General features: G+C 47.6%; 1 protein-coding gene across 3 annotated transcripts in view; it reads right to left on the reverse strand.

The window, feature by feature from the left end:
• Positions 1-20,875, reverse strand: part of LOC149349485 (myosin light chain kinase, smooth muscle-like) — a 223,203-nt gene that overhangs the window by 42,417 nt on the left and 159,911 nt on the right. For 2 of the 3 annotated variants that reach the window (XM_089578459.1, XM_089578458.1), the window contains exons 3-5: positions 16,445-17,104; positions 14,922-15,063; positions 11,097-11,265 (exon numbers count right to left, since the gene is read on the reverse strand). In XM_089578459.1, the coding sequence (XP_089434585.1) occupies positions 11,097-11,265; positions 14,922-15,063; positions 16,445-16,788 (655 nt within the window). In that variant the 5' untranslated portion in view covers positions 16,789-17,104. Of the gene's footprint in view, positions 1-11,096; positions 11,266-14,286; positions 14,448-14,921; positions 15,064-16,444; positions 17,105-20,875 lie in introns of those variants that run through there. The other variant, XM_089578460.1, reaches the window with a different exon arrangement.

A 20,875-nucleotide genomic window follows, 5' to 3' on the forward strand; every position in this document is an offset into this window, starting at 1 on the left:
CGGTGACGACACGGACCCGCCCAACTTCCTCCGTCGCCTTAGAATGCGCAACGATATTAGCAACACGGCACACGAACCAGAGCCACCCGCAACCGATGCGACGAGAAGAGTTTTCCCTTCTTGGCTGCTATAATTTTCCAACCTTCGGCGCCGCGTAAGAGCCTAGCTGGCAGCCAAGGCCTTATATTTGACTAAAGCAATAATCACGAAAATACTCACGTGCCATGCGCTCTTGGCCACAGCCCAAGCGAGCGAAACACGAGGAGCGCGAGGGAACACTGCCTGGGCTTTGGCGCTGGTGTGGATTTCCGTTTTATTTTCGAGCGTCCCTGGATGTGACGCGGCAGAGCTCAGCTGACTCAGCTGACAGAACGCGAAGGCTGCTGTATATATGATGACCGCGAGGGCAGCTGCAACACGCCGCACTGTGTCGCCTGGGATGCGGCCTGCATTGACCCCCCCGATCGGCAATGCGAGCCACGAACGCTGTGACGCCGTGGAGGACGCGTGCATCGCTCTCGGCGCACACATCCTGTCCGTTTGCCTCAAAGGCGGCACACGAAAATAAACAACAAAGTTGAACAGATGTTTGCTCATTCCTGATCGTCACTGCCCGCTGCTGCCACAGTCGCATAACACGCGCATCTCGCATGCACAAAAACGTGCCCTGAAAAATTTACACTAGTCAGCGCTCAAACCGTCTGGCCTTCTTCGTGCACTTGGGAGACGCAAAAAAAAAAGAAATAAAGAAGAGTGAGCAAGAATTGGCTATGCTTGATTTGGACTGGATATGTCCATATATGAAAGTGCACAAGAAAGAGCCAACGCGCCACAAGAGCTCCCTTTTCTACCCCAATGCTATAGTATATATCCTCCTCTGCCCTGCTACCGTCCCGATACCAGTCGCATATCAAGTATAGAACCAGCCAGCCTTAAAAGTCTTTCAGTTTTGTTTTCTTCCTTTCACGTATGCACTGTCACTCCTGCAAGCTAGTGAACAACCAATTAAAAAGCGATGGAAAGATGGCCGCAAAACAGGAGCTCGCCATAGCAATGTTCGGTTGCATACTGCTGTTCGATTCCACAAAACAAACAAGAAAACGTCAAAAATAAAGGCACACGGAGAAGGGAAAACATAGTTGTCGAGCGCGGCTTACAGTCGTCCGTACAAACTTATAGGCCAAAGAGGCCTTCGCTGTCATACGAGCGAAAAAGCAAGCGAATACTGTCGACCCCAAAACATGCCGCCGTGTCAGGGAGGCGCGTCGGGCCAGCTGATTGGCTGCGCAGGCACGCCGGTCTGAGGACAGTTTCCACGAGGCTCGCAAAGAAAGAAAGAGAGAGCATATACGTATAGGCGCCGCAACCAAGATGCGCACATGTGACGGCGAAACAGGACTGCGCAGCTGTTGCTCTCCGAAAGAACGCTCGGCCTTATTTGCTGGCAATCATAACTCGCTCAGTAAAATGAACAAAGGTCATACGGCGAGCCCCTGTTAATTAGTTTTTCCTGGGACTAAACAGATTGTGCCTCGGCGCTTTTCTCATTAAAAATATCAAATTAATAGGCAACGAACGTAAACGGATTACCGTCGTTTCTCAGCATTGACCAGCTGCGACAGCACGAGCATACAGTTACCTTCTGTACCCCAAGTTCGTATTTTCGTTGCAGCCATTTCCAGGCCTCGCTGATACTTCTTGTGTACCTACACACGTACGTGAGTGTTCCAGGTGCTTTTATTGCTTTTTTTTTCTCCACGATGAATTGCGAGCGGAAGAAAGGAGAGCGCTCAGCTTTTAGCAATTAACTTGCTGATTAATAGTGGTTCCTGCATATAGTTTGACAATAGTCGGCCTTGTTTTGGTTGTCGAAGAATTTTTAAAAAAGAGAAAGCATCGCTGAAGGGCGATGCACGATGACCTTTGGAGTGAATATCAAAGCTACCGAGTGGGATTTGTTTTTACCGCATACTGAGATTGTTGCAACGGACGTTTGTTCACCTTTGCTATTGGCAAGTGGGATGCGATTCAGCGGAAATCGAAAGCATGCCCTTGAGCTTGGCAGCATATTAACACTGCAGTGGGAAGCTGTACAATGGCTCGCTCCGGCAAGCTCGCATTTATACAGATGTGTTTAACCTTAAGCATAGGTGTGCGAAGCTGTGGAAGTAGTTTCCCATAAGTGACGAATGACGACGTAGTAACGGTTCAGCTGCCGAGATACACAAGGTACCTTTTAATTTAACAGGCATTCCAAAGGACAGCATTCAAGTTCTTGGAATTTTGCGCATTTAAAAACGGCGCTCTGATTGCTGGCAGGCGCGAACATTATCGAAAATACAGGTATCTTCGATACTAACTTGCGATGCATTTTATGTATCGGTACTAGAAGTCGCATGGAAAAGCCAATGTATTGGAGTAACTATATCGAAAATACATTTTTAATGTATCGTAATTTGAAGACACTCGATACTAAACAAAAATGCAGCAGATTTTGAGGCTGCTGTGAGTCAGACTTTGGGACGACGGCTCTCACTCAGGCGGTAGCGCACTGAAAAAAAAAAAAAGAACACAGTAGCATTAGGCAGAGACGGTGCCAGTTCCATTGGCCCGGCCAGGGTGCTTACTTCCTTCTACGTTGTTTGGCAGACAGACGACGTATATGCTGCGCTTCCGTACACACAGTGACATAAAGGAGACAGGCTCACTATTGTGATAGAAACAACATCCCTTCATCCCTATTTCATTTTGCGGTAGTTGCCAAGAGAAATGGATGACTTTCGCCGTCATGCTCAGGAGCCTACAGAACATTTCTTGTTGACTTTGTCGGCACGATAAAAGTCACGCGCTCTTTCACACGCAGGCCAATGGTGTCGTCAGAGCCACCGGCATCAAATGCATCAGCTGATGCACTCCTGTCATGCGACGAAGCAAGTGCTGCAACAAGCCGTAGTCCTCTAGGGGCGCCAGTGAAATATATGCCTCCAGGATGATAGAGTCGATGTAGCTGTGCTTCACTTTTATTCGTGGAAAAAAAAGAATAGCGCCTTCATATCATAACACGGTAACATACTCCTTTCTACAAGACGAGCGTTTTCATACAGTTCGCTTAGAGAACGGCCGCATCTTGGGGCTCTTTATTGACCTACGGTTTGAGCAAATGCATTTACTTAATACTGTTAAGTAAATGCAACATCTATAACAGAGATTAGCAACTAAGTTTTTTCTTAATAAACACGTTCAGCACTTTTATGTATGCTGTTTTCCTTTTAGCTTTTAACGCAGAATATTCAACGTCAAACGTCTGTTTAACAGAGCTGGGGAAATGACTTTTGGCCTTTCCCAAGCGCACGAGCTTGCACCTTTCATCAGAGGGCAAACGCAGAGGCTACCGGTAAATGCTGCAGTAACAAACGAAAAGCATCAAAAAGAGTTTCAAGTTGATTCGTATGTAGTCACGTGCTCACAGACCGGTTCGCATGAAGAGCATTAGCTTGAGAAAAAATTTCTTAGGCTGCTTATGTAAGTGATCGTTTCAATGCTGAAGTTCTTACGAAACCAACTGTGCCGACAATGGAGCTTAAGGAAATTGGAACATAAAGAGATCCATGCTGCCCGATCCGTTTAAATCCTTTCTAAGACAGTGCGCTATATGGAATACACTAAATACTCCAGAAATCACGGAAAAACCCCAGTTAATATGGGTGATTTCAGTGGCGTATACAATTGTATTGATACAGTATTGAGTACCTGTATCGGTAATAAATTTCGGTTCTATATCTTGTATCGGTATCGGAAATACAACATTTGAGGCAATCGGATATGGGTATCGAAGATATTTTTGGAAATACCACGCCTAGCCCTGACTGGAGTGGTTTGTTCGGTCAGTCACAAGACGCTCGAGGCCTGGCCCCTGTAAACGAGAGGAACGGAAGGTGCTCGAGCTCTCTAGAAAGTGACGACTCATGCATACCAGTGGAACCGGTACCAACCGTAGTTCACGCGGGAAAATCGCAAGAACTTTAGGCACTCAGTGCAGACACCGGAGCAGGCAACCTACATTACCTTTTTTTCACGCATGTGGTTAAGAAGGCCCCAAAGTAACTTGGCGACATTAGGGGCTAGAAAATGCAGCCAAGGGTATCCTTGATACCGTCTGAGCACGGCGGTGTATTGAGGAACCGCGGGTAGCGTCCCCTCCCTAATGTGCTTGTGTACCATATGCCCAGTGAAACGGGTATGCGACGCCTACTGCCCCGACACATGTTCGAGGCGAGTCCCGGGGGGGGGCTACCGCGTGGAGAGCCCCGCCGGGCTTGCCCTCTTCGCGATGACGAGGAGCGCAGTATCGATATGCGTTGGCGCGCACAAAAGGGCCCGCAGGGTGCTGTGCGCGAATAGCGATCGTTGGATTCGGTGTTCCTCGAAACAGCGAGAGAAAAAACAACGGTTCGCGGCTCCAAAGAAGTACGACGACCTGCGGCGCGCCTTGGTGGCAGCCTTCCGTTCGTGTTCACGGCAAACAGAAACGCGAACTGCATGAATTGCTACAAAAGTATCGCGCGATTACTACATGGTGCCAGCCTCTTCTGGATTGCGTCAGCCGCTAGCAGTGCAATTACGCTGGAAAGCGAAACGCTTAGTTTTAAATCTCGGAAACTTTTATGTAAATCTCGGAACCTCTTTTTATGTTAACACAAAACTGAACCCCCCTCTCTTGCCGACATCCTGTCTCTATGGCGACCAAACAATGCTTGCTCGCTAAGCATAGCAGCTGTCCAAATTCACATACATGCTTAAAATTTAGCGCGTTTTATCGCTAGAATTTTGTGGTGCGGGAAGCTTGAAGCAAACAAAAATCGTGTGTCGTCATGATGATGATGATGGATTTTCATGGCACAAGGACATCTGTGGCCAAAGAGCGTTATGGCATAAATTTCCTTTTACTCAAGGTGGGGTCAAAGACCCATTTCCCAAGCATTTCACCCTGAATAAGCCAAGCGCATGTTGTGTTGGATGTTATGGCATATAGGCAACTAAGGCCATCATGCGCCTAACGCAAGGTTAGTGTGTTTACATTGTGGGAAAGAACTAAAATGAATTAACATTACAGAATTTGTGCAGAAGCTCTTTCTTTAAAAATGCAAAAACGCTGGATGTTCCAGCTAGTGCTTTTTCTCCCAAAAGTAGCTTACGATGCAAGGGGGTGTACCCATCGTAATATTGTGGGAAATGCTTTTCCGTTCTCTAAAGTTTTCTGCATGAGCATAAGATATGGTTCATGGTCAGCATACCGCAGCAGATTTCACATGCAGGATGGTCTTGTTCTGTCAGAATGAAGTTCTGTGGCGTCTGAGTCCAGTGCACAGACGACACAATATCACTGCAAGAAAGCGTTCCTGTTGTGTATACGCCTCATTCTCCTAAGATCAGTTTTATCAGGTGTAGCTTGTTATTCACTTGCTCCATGAGGACTGCCACTTATCCCTCAGTCTGCTGTGTACTAACTTCGTACAAGCTTTATGCAACATGCTTATCTTCCCTATTTCCTTGTTGCGAGCTCATGTAGTGCGTACGTCCGCTCTCTCATTGCCACCGACGTGGCTCGATTTCGATGCTCCCGTTTATTTTCTCTACAGCTACCAACACAGCCTAACTCTCGGCTCTAAATGCTGACACGCTCTGAGGAAGTGTTATTTTTTTCCCAGTTCCTCTCCACTACTACAATTTCAACGTAAACTGCAGTTTTCGAATCTTCCATGTAGAGGCACGGAAGGGTGGCTATCATAATTTTCTTTTAGTGTGAGACATTTTTGTATGATGTGTTCTGGTGAGTTTTTTTTGTTAAATTGTGTAAGAGTCAGGTCACAGACTGTCGAGAAACTGCATAATGGGGACACTGGGTCATGAATTGCACGACGTACAAGGTTCATGGGGCATCTCTTCAAACCCGCAAAATCAATGGCCTCGTTGTTTGGGGTTTTTTTATTTATAACATTTGAGAGGGACTAGATGAGAATATCGAATAACAAAGGTGTTTTGTTCCCAACCCAATTCCAAGAACATACATACATACATGTACCTGTGAGTGTTCTGTCTTCTAGTCAGGCCTCATTTGCATCCCCATTCAGGTTAACATGTCATCAATGTTGTTTTTAATGAAAAACGTTGCGATATATCACCGGTTCTCTCGGGTGTCCCACAAGGTTCTGTTTTAGGTCCCATATTCTGAATTTTCTTAAATAATATTTTACATGAATATAATGTAAAAATTAGTGTTTATACTGGCGATTGTATATTGTACTCTATAGTGAATTCCAAAACTAACCAGCTGAAACTAAATACAGAACTAGATAGCCTGATGCAATGGTGCAAAACACGGAAGATGACTGAACTACCAGAAGAGTGTTGTGCTTTTCTGTAACACACAAGAAACAACGCCTCATGTTTGACTACACCAGGAATGGAAATCTATTGGAGGAAACTAGATGACGATACAATCCAATCAAACGGTATTGAAAAATTCTTATCTCTGGATCAGGCGTGACTTTTACAACTGTTTTGCTATATTCTTAGCTTGAATAGCTTCTGCATTACGTTTCTTATTGCTTGGCTTGGAAATTTGTGTACTCTCACTTTTGTATTTTTCAAATTTGTGTATTTTTACCGTTGTTATTGCATTTGCCACCCTGCAACAACCCCCCTGAGGGGTTAGCAGTATTCCAAATAAAATAAATAAACTACAGGGGGCGTTCTGTATGGTCCGCATGACAGGCCCCCATCTAGGATATGGAATGGATACAATCGTTGTAAATATGAAGATTTTGCAGAAACAGACTATAATTGCGGGAGTAATTAGACAAGAGCATACCAGTGAGCAATAAATATGCAGAATGCATGCACTATCCGACCTCCAACGTTTCCTTGAGGAAACTTTAAGGAGTGGGCTTGGCGGCACCGGCGCGAACAGAATGAACAATTCACTTCTCACCCTTCTCCAGGTGGGGGCCTATTCTGCACAAGTTCTACCGGAACATGGCCTCGTCAACGCATCGTGGAATACGGCTTTCCTTTGCGCCGCACAAGAAACAGGAGCGGCTGCAACAAGCTTTGACGAATGGCAATGGACCGGCAACGGCTGAGTCGGCACAGCACGAGGAGCATCGACATTATCGGCGGAGGCGTTTTCCTTGAACCTGCCTGTCCCTGATTTCGGCAGTGGGCTTGGCGGCACCGGCGCGAACAGAATGAACAATTCACTTCTCACCCTTCTCCAGGTTAGTGAAAAACGTTATTACAGCAGTATTAGGGACGATTGTCCTGGTTTGCTAGTGCTGCCGAGCCCACAAGCCCTCTTGTCTATTGCTGTTGGACGATGAATAAGTCAGGAGTAGTTTGCTGGCCCTGGGGTGGTTAATACCAACCCAGGGGGGTTACCGAGAATATTAACGTTGTCTAAAAACTGCAATCTGTAGTCACTCGGTAGCTCGTGAGAGAATTAAAGTGGACTAAAACACGGTTTAAAAAGGCTTCAAAGGGATGTAAGGTCCCGTTCAACGCTAGGTAGGCTATTGTGAATAAAAATTTAAAAATCACCAACTTATGCAAAAAACCTTTAAAACCTTAAATTTCTGTAGATGGGCGGCTACCATCCTGTCACAGTGTGCTAAAAACAAATCGCCAAGAACCGGTGCTATGCAGGACACTATACAGACATCACTTTTCTGTAAACACACATTACATTCAGTACAGGTCGAGTTCGGATAAAAATGCAACAGTTCTAGGAACCGTGTCACTGATACACCTTCCGCATTCTAAAATGCTGCAGACCCAAAACCATCAACGCTCTCTCTCGCACAAGCTAAGCAGCTGGCCACGAAGCAGCGAATAATGCATGGCAGATAACAGTTGCTACCTTTCTCCAAGAAAAATTAAATCCCTTGAACATCAAAGATCCGTTTTTGGTGAAGAATTCTGAAGATGTCCTAGATTTTATGCAAACCCACCAAACGCGTGAAAGCCATGTCTGTGGACATAAAAGATCTGCATTATTCGCTGCAATGCAGATCTTTTATGTCCACAGACATGGCTTTGACGCGTTTGGTGGGTTTGCATAAAATCTAGGACATCTTCAGAATTCTTCACCAAAAACGGATCTTTGATGTTCAAGGGATTTAATTTTTCTTGGAGAAAGGTAGCAACTGTTTTCTGCCATGAAACATATTCTGATTTGATTAACCTCACAGGACACCTCACTTTGTGGGACAGCTGTGAACAAGACCTGTCAACTTTTTTTTCACAGTTATCTATATGCTTGGCAAGCTGGTCGAGGTTCAACTTGTCGCACAACTTCTTCGCTTATCTTACCAAGGCTCTTTCTTGGGCTAGTTGGTTGCTCATAATTTTGACGAAAACATAAGCACACAAGAAGGGAACATGAGAGAGACACAGGACACTGCGCTAACTAGCAATTGAATTTTACTGACGACACGAAAGCACAAAAATACAAATATATAGAGTTCGGCAAAACAAAGAGGAAGAAGTCAACGTATTCGTGATACATTTCTATCCAGAAACCCTATTTCCTTATCCGAGAGATTAACTGACGGCGTACTGACGCACTTGGCTGCCTTCTCGCGAATCGTTCTTACTTACATTGGCTTCAAAGTTATGCTGGGACAATCATCGCAGTGCTCTGACAGGTGGCCATTTCTCTCATGTCCTCTTCTTGTGCGCTTACGTTTTCGTCAATATTCTGCCGATGGAGTAGGCGTGACGGTCGGAGAATGGTACGACAACCGAGGCGCACAAGCGATATTGCTGTGCTAATAGGACATCGCAAGAGGTATGCCAGGAAGGAAACCTTAGGGGCACTTAAGCTCCACCTTAAGTGTATGGCGTGACAGCATTGATGGTTATTTGCTACTTTCTTAATCAGTACCTTTCTAATTACACACTCATTAGCTTACGTAAGTAGGCAGACTGACAACGCGTGACACACCTCAAGACACACAAGGTCCCCCTTTCATCAAGTCGAACACACATGACTCAAGGGTCTAGGTGTGGCACGTTTGACTCTGTGCCTGAGGATCGTGGGTTCGATTCCGAACTAATTACCGTAATTTGCTTTTCACCGCCATAAGTTTACATATTTGAATGCCATACGGACATTTCAGTCATGCTGCGACCTTATAGTCACAATTTATCTAAGCACTTTCATTCCACAGCTCAGCGTGTGACGTCACTACCCTCTCGACAAATCGAGAATTAATCCTCCAAACGTCCGCTCTAACGCTGTGGCGTCAAGCTGAAATACGGAATGTGCTTCAGCTAGCAGTCGTTGCCGTATATAGCTCATTTATCGGTGGTGTTGATTTACTCAGTGGGCCGATCGCATATTACAGGATTTTTCTGAAGTAGCGGTGGCAACATTTAGAGAGAAAAGACGGGTGGGGCCCTTAGTCCAGGGCACAGTGTAAGAAGTATTTCTTACACTGTGGTCCAGAGCTCCAGGGCTGAGGAACACAGGGTGTAGGACAGTGGCCAGCCAATAAATGAGAAACGGCAGCTCTTCAACATACCACTATGCAAAGGTCAGCCAAGGTTCACTGGTGCAAAAGCAAGCGTCACCTATGCGTTAATAACTGCTTCACAAGTTTCCGCAGGATGCGAGACGCGGCTTGTCCAAGTGAAATGAAGCGCCGCAGTAAGCTGAAGTCATTGAATAGATACCTTCTTTTTTTTTTTGCACTTGACTCCTGTTATCACTATATGGCGACACTCCTATAAAATGCACACCATGGCAGCAAATGGCCTGAAAGTGTTTTTGCATGTTACCTGACCACGAAGAGGGCTAGGTACGAATAATCTTTTTTTTTCTTCAGGTGAAAAATTCAGATTACGAGGTTAAATTGTCATTAGTGTGAATGAGTTCACTCCGTCCACACAAATCGCTCGCGAAGTCGGAGCCCACATGCATCAAACAAATTCATCGTCATAATTTTTTTTTTTGCGTTAAGCGTTCGAGGCGTCGTATTTTCCCCGTTCCATAATTCTTTCTATGGGGATGATGACGGTGAACTTTCATGGCGCAAGGGCATCTGCGGCCAAATAGTGTCATGGTACAAGGTTTTTTCCGTTTGCTCAAGGTGGAATCAGTGACCCACTTCCCAAGCATTTCACCCTAAATGAGCTAGGGGAATGCTTGTACCCATTGTATCGCCGGTGGGTACCCGGTGGCACTGGGGATCGAACCCCGCACCTCCCCCGCATGCGAGCCGGATGCTCAGCGACTAGGCCACCGCTGCGGTTAATTCTTTCTATGGTGATATGGAAACTCAACATAAAGTGCTCGGTTAGCACTTCGCGCTTCCGGGCATGCATTCATTGTTTAGATCACACTGGAGGTTAGCGTGCTGGAATTCTCAAAAACAATCACGCCGAAAATTTGGTTCGAAATATTCCGTTGCGATATATTGTCAGTATTCATTTCTACAAAGAGCAGACTAAACCAGAAGAGGCGAGGACCTCGTTAGGAAGCATAAGAAAGAAGCCAACAATTTTTTTAAACGAAAGAAAGCATAATGAAACACCTGCCATTGTTCTACTTTGTTAGAAAGTAACTGAGCAGCCATTTTCGAGATACGTGATCAAAAGAGGACATATGAAGAAAAATTAGAAAAGGCAACTGCACCCAGTGCCTGCTTTCAGGGTGGCGTAAGAAAAAGAGCAAAAACTGTGATGTACTGTTAGCGTAATTGATTTCCCAATCTCAACTGAAAGCTCTGCTGCCACTCCGTGATGGAGAGATAGTTCTGAAGCATTTCGTTTACATGCCCGCATCATGTGAACGGGCCACTCTTAAGATAGGCGACACTCTACTCACTCACTAAGCGAAGCAACGTGGAGGAATGTTGTCGACGACAGAATAAGAGCCATCTATCAAACACCGGTTACCTGTGCGCAGTCCACGGCCCTCGGAATTTCACTAAGCTGTCACTCGTGGCTTCTTCGCGCACACATGGCTTAACACGGCTACTCAAATGCAAGGACGCGCTCCGAGAGTGACGAAGACGCCCCGGGCGCCACGTACTTGCCTTCCACCTTGACGGAGGCGAAGGCGAAGTCGCTGCCGAGGCTGTTCTCGACGACCACCTGGTATTTGCCGCTGTCGTCGCAGCACGCCTCTCGGATGCGAAGCTCGCAGGAGCAGGGCTGGTCGACGGACACGTCCACGCGATCGCCTGGCAGCACCGCCGCCTTGCCCTGCAAATCAGGCACTGCGATGAGGCCGCTTCCTTCTTCCGCCGATAAAGATGCGAACGTTGGAGCCAGGGCAGCAGAAGCCATCCGCTAGGCTGGACACTGCGTCTGCATAATATTTAGTTCCTGATCTGACGCACTTTGATCACGAGCTGCAAGAACCCCCCCCCCCCCCCCCCCCCGCTTTTTTTTCCCTGCTGATCATTCTTTTTGGATTGCACCCCCCTAGGAAACCTGCGCTGAAGTTTGCCGCGTCGATTGCAGCGCAGTAGCACACAGGCTAGCGAGAGCAGCAAGCAGTTTTTGGTGCACTCCTAGTGCTTTTCCGCGCCACATTCTCGCGCCTATCGGCATGAGCTTCAGCGCTCTGTCTAAGCCATAAGCGGCGTGCGTCAGCGATATGGGCTACGTCGAGAGGAGCTAGGCAAATATGTTATCAGACAAACGCGGGCCTCAAATCGTCCAGAATGTGCTCTGGCGTTTGCAGCGGCTCTTGGCAGCAGTTTTTAGTCGCCGAATGGAACAACTTCCGTGCCATGTGTGCAGTGCAGGTTCCCTATACGCGGTCGAGAAAATACTTCCCGGAGCGCAAATTAAAGCTAGCAACCGCTACTGTCCAGCGCATGAACTCGCTGCTCCTGAAGAGCGGTCCTCGAAACGACGTGCAGGCATGTTATCTCTCCAGCGGCCATCTTGGCAATGGCAGTATGGAAGTGCACGTATGGACAGTGCTTTTGTGATGAATCAGGAGGCATTGCAGGCTTCAATAAATATATATACAATGAGTACATGATGGATGAAGTTTCTGGAGATGGCACAGTTTATTTCTACAATTTTTTTTATTTCTACACTGCAAAAGACAGAAAGAAACGGACAGTAAGAGCGCCCAAGCGGCGCTCTTTTCCTGTGTGTGTGCCTTTTGCGCCGTTAAAATTTTGTAGCATGAACCAACAAGCCCTGCATCAAGTATTTTTGCAGTTTATTTCAAGTGATCCTTGTAACAAAGGTGCAGATGCACAGCATTTTACAAACGCTTCCGAAATGTGAAAAACACAAAACCAAATAGGCAACAAACAAATATCAAAGGGGTTATTCAATACAGCAGTTCAGCTGGCTACAGAGGAATGGTGAATATATTAACGAAAGGGGAAAAAAGAACGAAATCCTCGAAAAAGCATCTCAGATGCCTGCTGAAGCACGACAACACATTTTAATAAAAGACTATTGCGCAGTATGTGGACATAAAGCATGTGATGCTCGAAATCACATATCCAACAATATAAAACCAAGCCCCATCCAAGTGTTGTGCACAAACTGCGCTGATATCTCACGCAGCATGAAAGTGAAGAGATAAATACTCGAGACACATTGTCTTCCATATAGCTGAAATGTTACTGACGCATCTCTGACAACCACATCAACACATACAAACAACGCAACAATATTGTAAAATATGGTAACATTTTTAGTTGTCAATCAAAACTCTGGCAGTTGTTTTCATCAGACCAGCACAGATTTGAGCGCGCCCCTTGTGTCTGCATCTTCATTCAGTGAAAACACTAGCATATAACGGGGAGAAAAAAAAACAGCAGTTTGTGTGTAGGTATTAGGTGCGTCCGGCGACGTCATCTGGTCGCTGCTCCTCCGAACTGCACCAGGAAGTGAACTACCGTTAAGATGTTGCCCACCAGGAACATCAGGCGCCTCTGATGCTGCTATTTGTGCAATTTGACAAGGAAAAATACAAATCAGCACAATTACGTCTGCAGTGCAGCAGGGGCTCGTCATGACAACACAACATACGTAAAGAAACTGGTAACTATTACACGATAATTTTATCCATACGTTCGCATTAGATCTATTTACTTGGAAGCAAAAGAAAATACGTTGCATGAATAAAACTGGTGGGTAGTTAGTTCACCGTGCTCTCCTACCCCCCGTTCTCGAGAGTGCGCCCGCTCCAAAGCTCAGCTGTAGCAGGTGAGCACAGGTGGCACACAGGTGGCCACATGACGAAGAGTGCGCCCGCTCCAAAGCTCAGCTGTAGCAGGTGAGCACAGGTGGCACACAGGTGGCCACATGACGAAACATTTCGTGTGCAAAACATTCACCTGTGCTCAGCAGGTGAACGCCGCAGTTCTCGCTGCCGACAGAATACGACACCGTTTAAACCCGGACAAAGCCTCTCCTAGCGCAACGACATGAAGGATATAACGCACATGAAATATAATATCATTAATAAATAAATCGCGATGACAAGTTATAGACAGAGTGATGACTAAAACTTCGGTTACTCTAGGTCCTTTAGAGGCCACCTGACTGTAGATATTAAAAATATATATATATCCCTTGCTCGTTTTGCCAGAATACGCCACAAGATTGGTGTACGTGTATTAACCTCTCCTTATCAGTGATATATCTAAACAGGTATGATAACGCACTGAAAGCATGTGTTGATCAGAGCTTACTGTCGCGGCTTGATAACGCGCTTGGTTTCATTAAAACCTGATGTCCACGCACCACGATCACATACTCGAACGGCACGGGCAAGCTTTCAACGCATCTTTACAGCCCAGTATTGCACGAAGACCTTGCTGTAAGTGCAAAATTGAGAGGAGATAATGCCGGCAGAAGGCGAGAAGCCTGCGGCGTTACCCAATTTTTATTTAAAAAATAGCAAAAGTAACAAGTGTTTTCCTTAGCGCGATAATGAAAACGCAATAACACGTTCCCCTGTGCGCTTCTTGCTCGAGTGGGACTTTCCGTGAAAGAGAAACGCTGTATCGTCGTAATTTTAGTGGCGCCTGTGACTGCCAGAGGTTATTTATTATGTACGCGTTTTGGTTCCGCCAAACATACGACTATATGCTTTAAGGTAAAATCGAACACACGAAAAAAACACTCACCAGCGTGTCTGGTCTGAGCTGCATAGGGCTCCTCACAATACGTGCACTTTTGTCGGCCGACACGACGACAGTTCGACAGCATCGCCAGGCCTCACTTGAAATTCTACGTGCCACTCACCGTCCTTTTAACGCCAAGAGAGGAACACAACGAAGAGGCAGCAATAACCACAAAACGGCGCCATAATATTGGCATGCTTGACAAATCTTTACGCGCGGCCAGATCAACACTGCTGCAACCACCAGCTGCGTCGCGATGAGCGCACGAACTTGAAAACGGGAAAGAGAGCTGAGCTCGGGCAGTGGTTGGCTCGGCGGTCGCCGAGCTTCCCGTAAAATAATAATAAAAAAAGTCTGCCGGTGTGTTTGGCGGAAGCGAAAGAGCGCGTTAGCGCCAAGCGTGCGGCCAAAGGTGTCCGGCCGCCAGTGTGGCGCCCTGCCTCCTTCTCTTCCACCTAAACGAAGAGCAAAGCGTTAGTCACGTCTGGGTTTGCGGCACCAAGCCGCGTTCTTCCTCCACGTCGCGGACAATTACGGCGGGTCGACGGAATGGCCGCTTACAGGACGAGCGTCACGCAGCGCTACGTTGGGACGCTCAGTTTCTAAGCAGGACTCTAAGCAGCCCGCCGGTGTGCTCCACAATGTTAGCGATGACATTTCTAAGAGAGTATTTTGGGACCCACGCTCTGTTACGTGAGGTACGCTTATCCAATCGCTGCTCTCGGCGCGGAGAATGGGCGCTGCTGGCGCACTCACTCCTTTTGTCCAGGTGACCCTCGGGGCCGGAGTGCCAACGAAGTGGACGCCGAGGCGGACGTGGCTTCCTATGCCCGCCACGATGCTCTCGGGGCCGCGCACGATCCTCGCCGCCAGCGGATGATCGCCATTGCAGGGCCTCCTGCGGTGGCCCGAAGAAAAGCCTGCTTCATGCATGCAGCACGCACCGTTCGTCTGACACGCAGGGGCTACGAGATCAACCAAGTGTCTGCAGAAGCGGTAAACTAAACTCAGCGGTTCTTCTTTCCGGCGGGCAGACACATTCAGATCGGCTAGTAACATAAAGCTCAGTCACTCACAGAAGCTATGCTACGACGACAGCAACCATGACACTACGCGAGTAGGTACTGTTATTTGTAAGCTGTGATTGCGGTCTCATTACAGTCGGGTCAGTCTTGTAGACGCCCTCATCTTTCCAGAAAAATACAGTCATAGTGGTCATAATACTTAATTACTCTCTGAAACACTGATAATTTGGTCTCACCTATCACGAGCTGTATTCGTATCTCCAAGGATTTGAATTCGTCAGTATTGACTCATAGATCAAGCAGACAAAAGGGACAAATACCAGTGGTAGTTCATTGAAATTCTCGTTGAGAAAAATAATCTCACTCCTGCGCGAAAAACGGTGTCGAATTTATGTGCCCATTTGGGTACTGAAATGTCACAGCGACAGTGTTTAAACGCTTGATTTCTCTTATTCATCGCCACGTGCGAAACCACGGCAGTGAGTGGTTTGCTTGGAAGCTGCGCTTGAGTAAGGCTTTACACGTCGAGCCGCGTAGACGTCCATGCTAGCAAGAGCAGCCAGTGGCGCGAAATTTCATGCTCATCGAAGAGTGCTGATTATATATATATATATATATATATATATATATATATATATATATATATATATATAAAAATCAGATGCAGTACTGAAGTTGATTGAAAAAAAACAAAAACACCTGGGCTATTCGCAGAGACTCAGAGCTATGGGGTTGTCGGTGTTGGTTCATTCTGAAAGTACAAACAGCGCGCAAGACGGGACTAATACCAGGAAGTGGCAGACACAGCGTTGTCTCGCAACTGGAGATATTATCGAAAAAAAAAAATAAAACCATTCCACTAAAAGCTTTTCAAAAAATTCTGCAAGGCAAATTGGCTTCTTTCCCGAGTAGCTTTAAAATGCAATCCTTGAACCGATGCAACGCTTCAATTTTACTGCGAAGCTAACATGGCCGTCTTCATTACGTTGATTTTTTTTCCATTTAAAACAGAGGAACAACATTTCACAACACCTGGACGAAGAAGTAATTCAACTTTGAGACTCTGGGGAAGGAGCCATTACATTCTCGCTATCTTTCTGTCGTGCAGAAGAAGGTTCTCGAGCAATCGAGTAAAATTACTGCCTGACGTTACCATTGTATTGCGCAGTCATTTGTTTCGAAGCGATCCCTGAGGAGCTTTTCAAGGACAAACAGATAAACACAAAGAAAGAAACTGCCATGCGCAGTTCCCACCTCATTGAGTCTTCGTCCATCTTGAGGCCAGTCGGGCTGTCTGCAATCCCAAGCGCAGCCGCGCACTGTTGAATGTTTCCGGTGACACGCTCGTTCGTGTCTCTGCTTTCGTTATGCGATGATTCTGGCTGGTGCGGGCAGGATACGACACGAGGCGCATGGCTCTCCTGCGAAACGGTGTCCTGCGACGCCAGCCGAGATGGTACCGCCGCAGAGTCAGTCGTTCCGGCGTTATTGGAGGAGGCGCCGCAGCTCGGCTGGAAGGTTTGCGCACTGGCGTTGTGGCAAGGGTTGGAAGATTCGTTGTTGACAGCACCACAACGGGAGGCCGCCGCCGCAGCCATCGTGCTTTGGAGTATAACTGCCGCGTCTTGGCTGTCGGAGCAGCTTCGCAATTGTCTGGCACCAAGTCCATCGCAGGTCGCGATGACGTCTGAGCCTCGAATCGAAGACGGCAACACGGAGAGTGGTGTTTGTTTGTGATCACTCGACGACGTGTCTCCACCTTCGCCGGAACCCAGACGGGCGTTGTCGTCGGTCTTGGCCGAGGCTCCCAGCGGGCTCGCCAGCGGCACGGGCTCTTCGGCACGGCCGACAGAGGGCTGGCAATGCGGGCACGTTCCTGCTGATGACTGGAGAAGAGACGACACCTCCGAGCACCTGTTCCAGAAACAACAAGAGAAGAGAGCGCTGTTACAAACCATATGGTGTCCAGCACTCTTGCCCCGTTCAGACTCTGTGCGGCGCTGCCTTTTTTACTGTGCGCACGCCATGCCGACGGCGTTGCAGGCAAACAAGTCACGAGCTGCGCCAAGCCAACAGTAGCACATGCTGTGTGCTGGGCCACCAGCGTTTCCTCAGTGTGTGTGAGCTGTAACCGTTTGGACTAGCGCCGACCTGTAACCCGAAATTCACCAAGTAGCATGCCACGCCAAAGTCACTGAGAGTTGGGAAGCACGAGTCGGTCGCTCAGACAAATGACACATTGGCGTTCTTATCCCGCTGCTTGTCGCGCTAACAAGCGAAATGCACCGTAGGCTTTCGCTAAGCCGAATTTACCTTCCACCTAGAAACTTCTGCGATGACACTGCTTGAAAGACACAAGTTGGTTTTTGCCAGCTTTCGAGAGAAAATGCATACGGCTTCCGACATAATGCATCAATTCCAATCGCAGATCAGGAGCCCTTCAAGACCAACTTTTTCTGCTCTTTTCGGAGAAAGTCTATTCTACTGGCAAACCTGGATCGCGGATCATTTGTTCCTATGGCAGATGGGAGCAGCCGCCAAGCAAAGATGGCTCAGGGGAGCAGCCGCCGAAATCGGCGGATTGGACTGGAAGCCTGCGCTACTGCGGGGCGCCTGGTAGAGCGCAAGGAACTATGGGTATTCCCTACGTCAGTGATGCATGAGTGTCCCCAACTTGCTCCGGCGGGAGCACGAGTGTTCCAAACACTTTGGGGTGGGCGCTCTAGGGCGGATTCAGGTACTCTGCGGGTGGACCGCTCCGGATCTACAATCTGAATTCACCATTGCTGAAGCGACTACAGACAGGCTCAGGAAGTCGGTGCATGAGCGCGTAGCTGGACGGTTGGTTGGTGGCGCTTACATGCCCAGAAATTTGGGACATCGACAACATGTGCCATCTATCTGTCGCTTACTCCGGAGGGCTATGTATTTTCAATGGGCGGCCGTTGTTAAAGGTGCACTGAAGAGGAATCTGAACTCGCCTTTTTGCCGCGGGAACTCGATCTACACGTTCCGAGCATTCTTAGAAACTTCGACTTATTGCCCTGTGTGGCCGATTTCTCTAATTAAATCGAATTAACGTCCGGCTCCTGCCTTTATTTTTGAATTCTCCCTCGTACGGTGGGCGGAGTCGACCAACGCGTGGAGTGCCTTTCAGCCAGCTCCGTGGAGGCTTGGCTTTCGCTTTATGTTGTTTTTTAGGTTTCCGTGAATAAATAGTTTCATTCGCTGATAATATAGCCGCAAAAAAAGCCCGCAGAAATAAAAATACGCGCGGACTATTTGCTTCTGCAGATTACTACGTATTACTCAGCCGATGGCAGAGCGGCAAGCCGCCACGGGACTGGGTGAAAGGCACTCCGCGCGTTGGTCGACTCCGCCCACCGTACGAGGGAGAATTAAAAAAAAATGCGGGAGCCGGACATTAATTCGATTTAATTAGGGAAATCGGCCACACAGGTAAAAAAATTGAAGTTTATAAGAATGCTCAGAACGTGTAGATCGAGTTCCCGCGGCAAAAAGACGAGTTCAGATTCCTCTTCAGTGCACCTTTAAGCACGTTGAAACAAAATATATGAAGACATCACATCCTCGTTTCATGCGGCATATTAATAAAATCGCCGCGTTACTTTATGAGTAAAAAGCAATTTAACACGTTGTGCTATGCGGCAAAGCAACCTTCTGGTTATATTGTGGTGAAGCTCACTCACGGGGGCAAGTTGCTCACATTCCACCTAGAAAACTTTAGATGCGTTTTACAAAACACTGCCCACCTGTGAGTGTACATGTTACCAAAAGGGCATTTTAGTCGCAACTTAGACGACGCGTTAGTTGGAGGGCTTCGTACTGGCTTATATCACGTGGGGTTATTTAATGTGCGCTGTCTTCCCAGCACACGGGCGCTTTTTCTATATCGTCTCCAATACGATGCTGGCGCCACGGTCGAGTTCCAATCCCACCACCTTTCGATCAGTGGCCTAGCCAAATCTACTTAGCCCCTGCGGCTGGTCGACTAGGGAAAGAAAGGCTGCCCGTTATGCAGTTAACCAACATATTTGGCGTGTACAGAGAGAAAAAAAAGGACGTCATAGAAAATCTCACGCGAACGCATACACCTTAAACCACGAGCAAAAGACAATTATGTTATGTTATTTTCCTCTCTCTTCATGAAGCGAAGGAAAGAACTAGTGTCGAAATGTTCCAGCGGTACGCGGAAAGAAACGTTATTGATGATGACGGTGGTCGGTGAGCTCGACGACGCGTTTGCTGTGGGTACATCCTCTCGACACCACTCTTGGGCCAGACGGGGATCAACCTTGGCCCACCAATGAAAGCAGCGAGCGATGCCTGAAAGCCGTTAGCCCGCCAACGCGTCTCAGGAGGTACCAGTGGCCGGTGACCACAGCAGCACGAGGCGTGCAGTATACCAAGCTAGGGTGTTCGGCACTTGCGGACGGCGCCACTGCAAATAATACCGCGTTTAGAGCGCTAACAGAAAAGGCCAAGGTTTCCGGGCAGATGCGTGTTTGTCATAGTAGGGGGCAGGCAGAGGACAGCGGGGCACCCCACACCGCTGTCCACTCACCTCCTACATTACCAGGATTTCGGGACAGCGCTGCCAGTGCCGCTAAATGGGGGGCGAAAGATGTTTTCCAATAACTAATCGTATAGAGACGACGGCCTGCATTTTCTCAGAGGATTTAGGTTATTCGGCGACCTTGCGGAGCAGTTGAAGGCAGTGGTGCCTCAGTGTGCGATCGAGTTTTTGTTTCCACGCGCTCCAAAGTTTTAGCATTGGTAGTTTTTGGAAACGGCCCAAAATTCGAAGGATGATACTTCGGGTTAGTGGGTCACCGAAACCAAGGAGCATAGGGGATGTTTTTTGTCGTGTTGACCAATGGGAGATTAATAGCTTATTGAACTGCTAAACTGATAATCGATTAGCAAGCACATGAAAAAAAAACCGCATGTCATCAGTGGGACACGAACCTACGACCTCCGAATTTCGCGTCCAGTGCTCTACCAACTGAGCTACGGCGACGGCTGTAAAATAACCTGCTTTCGGGGGTATTTATGTGTAGTGCAAACGACCCTTGACCAGCTCCACCGCCGTTCATAGCGGCGGGAGTAGTACGTTTTGTACTACCGCGAGTGCCACGTGAAACGTGATCGAACGGTGATGGCGGAGGCTGCGCGAGAACCCTCTTATGCTACCTACGGCATCAAGACTGCCAGAACGGAAGGGACAACTTCTTCACCCTCGCGGCCTCCGTCAGGGCAGAGAGCCCAGCTGCGGCTGAAACCATATAGCACCACGGCATGGTGGGCAGGGAAGTTCACGTCGTCACCGGCTCGCAACAGGCCTGCCACAAATTTACGGACTAACACCCCTGCTGGTGGCTCAGATCATTGGCCCGAAGCCGGAAGAATATCATCAAACGATGACAGTACGATGACATGGGATGCAAATGTTAATAACCTTGCATCAACACTTTCTAGAATCTTCGGAATTACGTTGAGTAACAGGCATACTTTACCTATCAAAACTAAAATTACTTGGTATTATGCATTTTTCTATTCCCACCTAAGCTATTGTTTCCTTGTCTGGGGCAACACAACGGTATCTAACGTCCTAAAACTGCAAACATTGCAAAAGAAAATGCTTCGTGCAATCGTCAACGGGTA

This window comes from Amblyomma mixtum, chromosome 3 (assembly GCF_055824585.1).
Source record: "Amblyomma mixtum isolate Tamu chromosome 3, ASM5582458v1, whole genome shotgun sequence".
NCBI lineage: Eukaryota > Metazoa > Arthropoda > Arachnida > Ixodida > Ixodidae > Amblyomma > Amblyomma mixtum.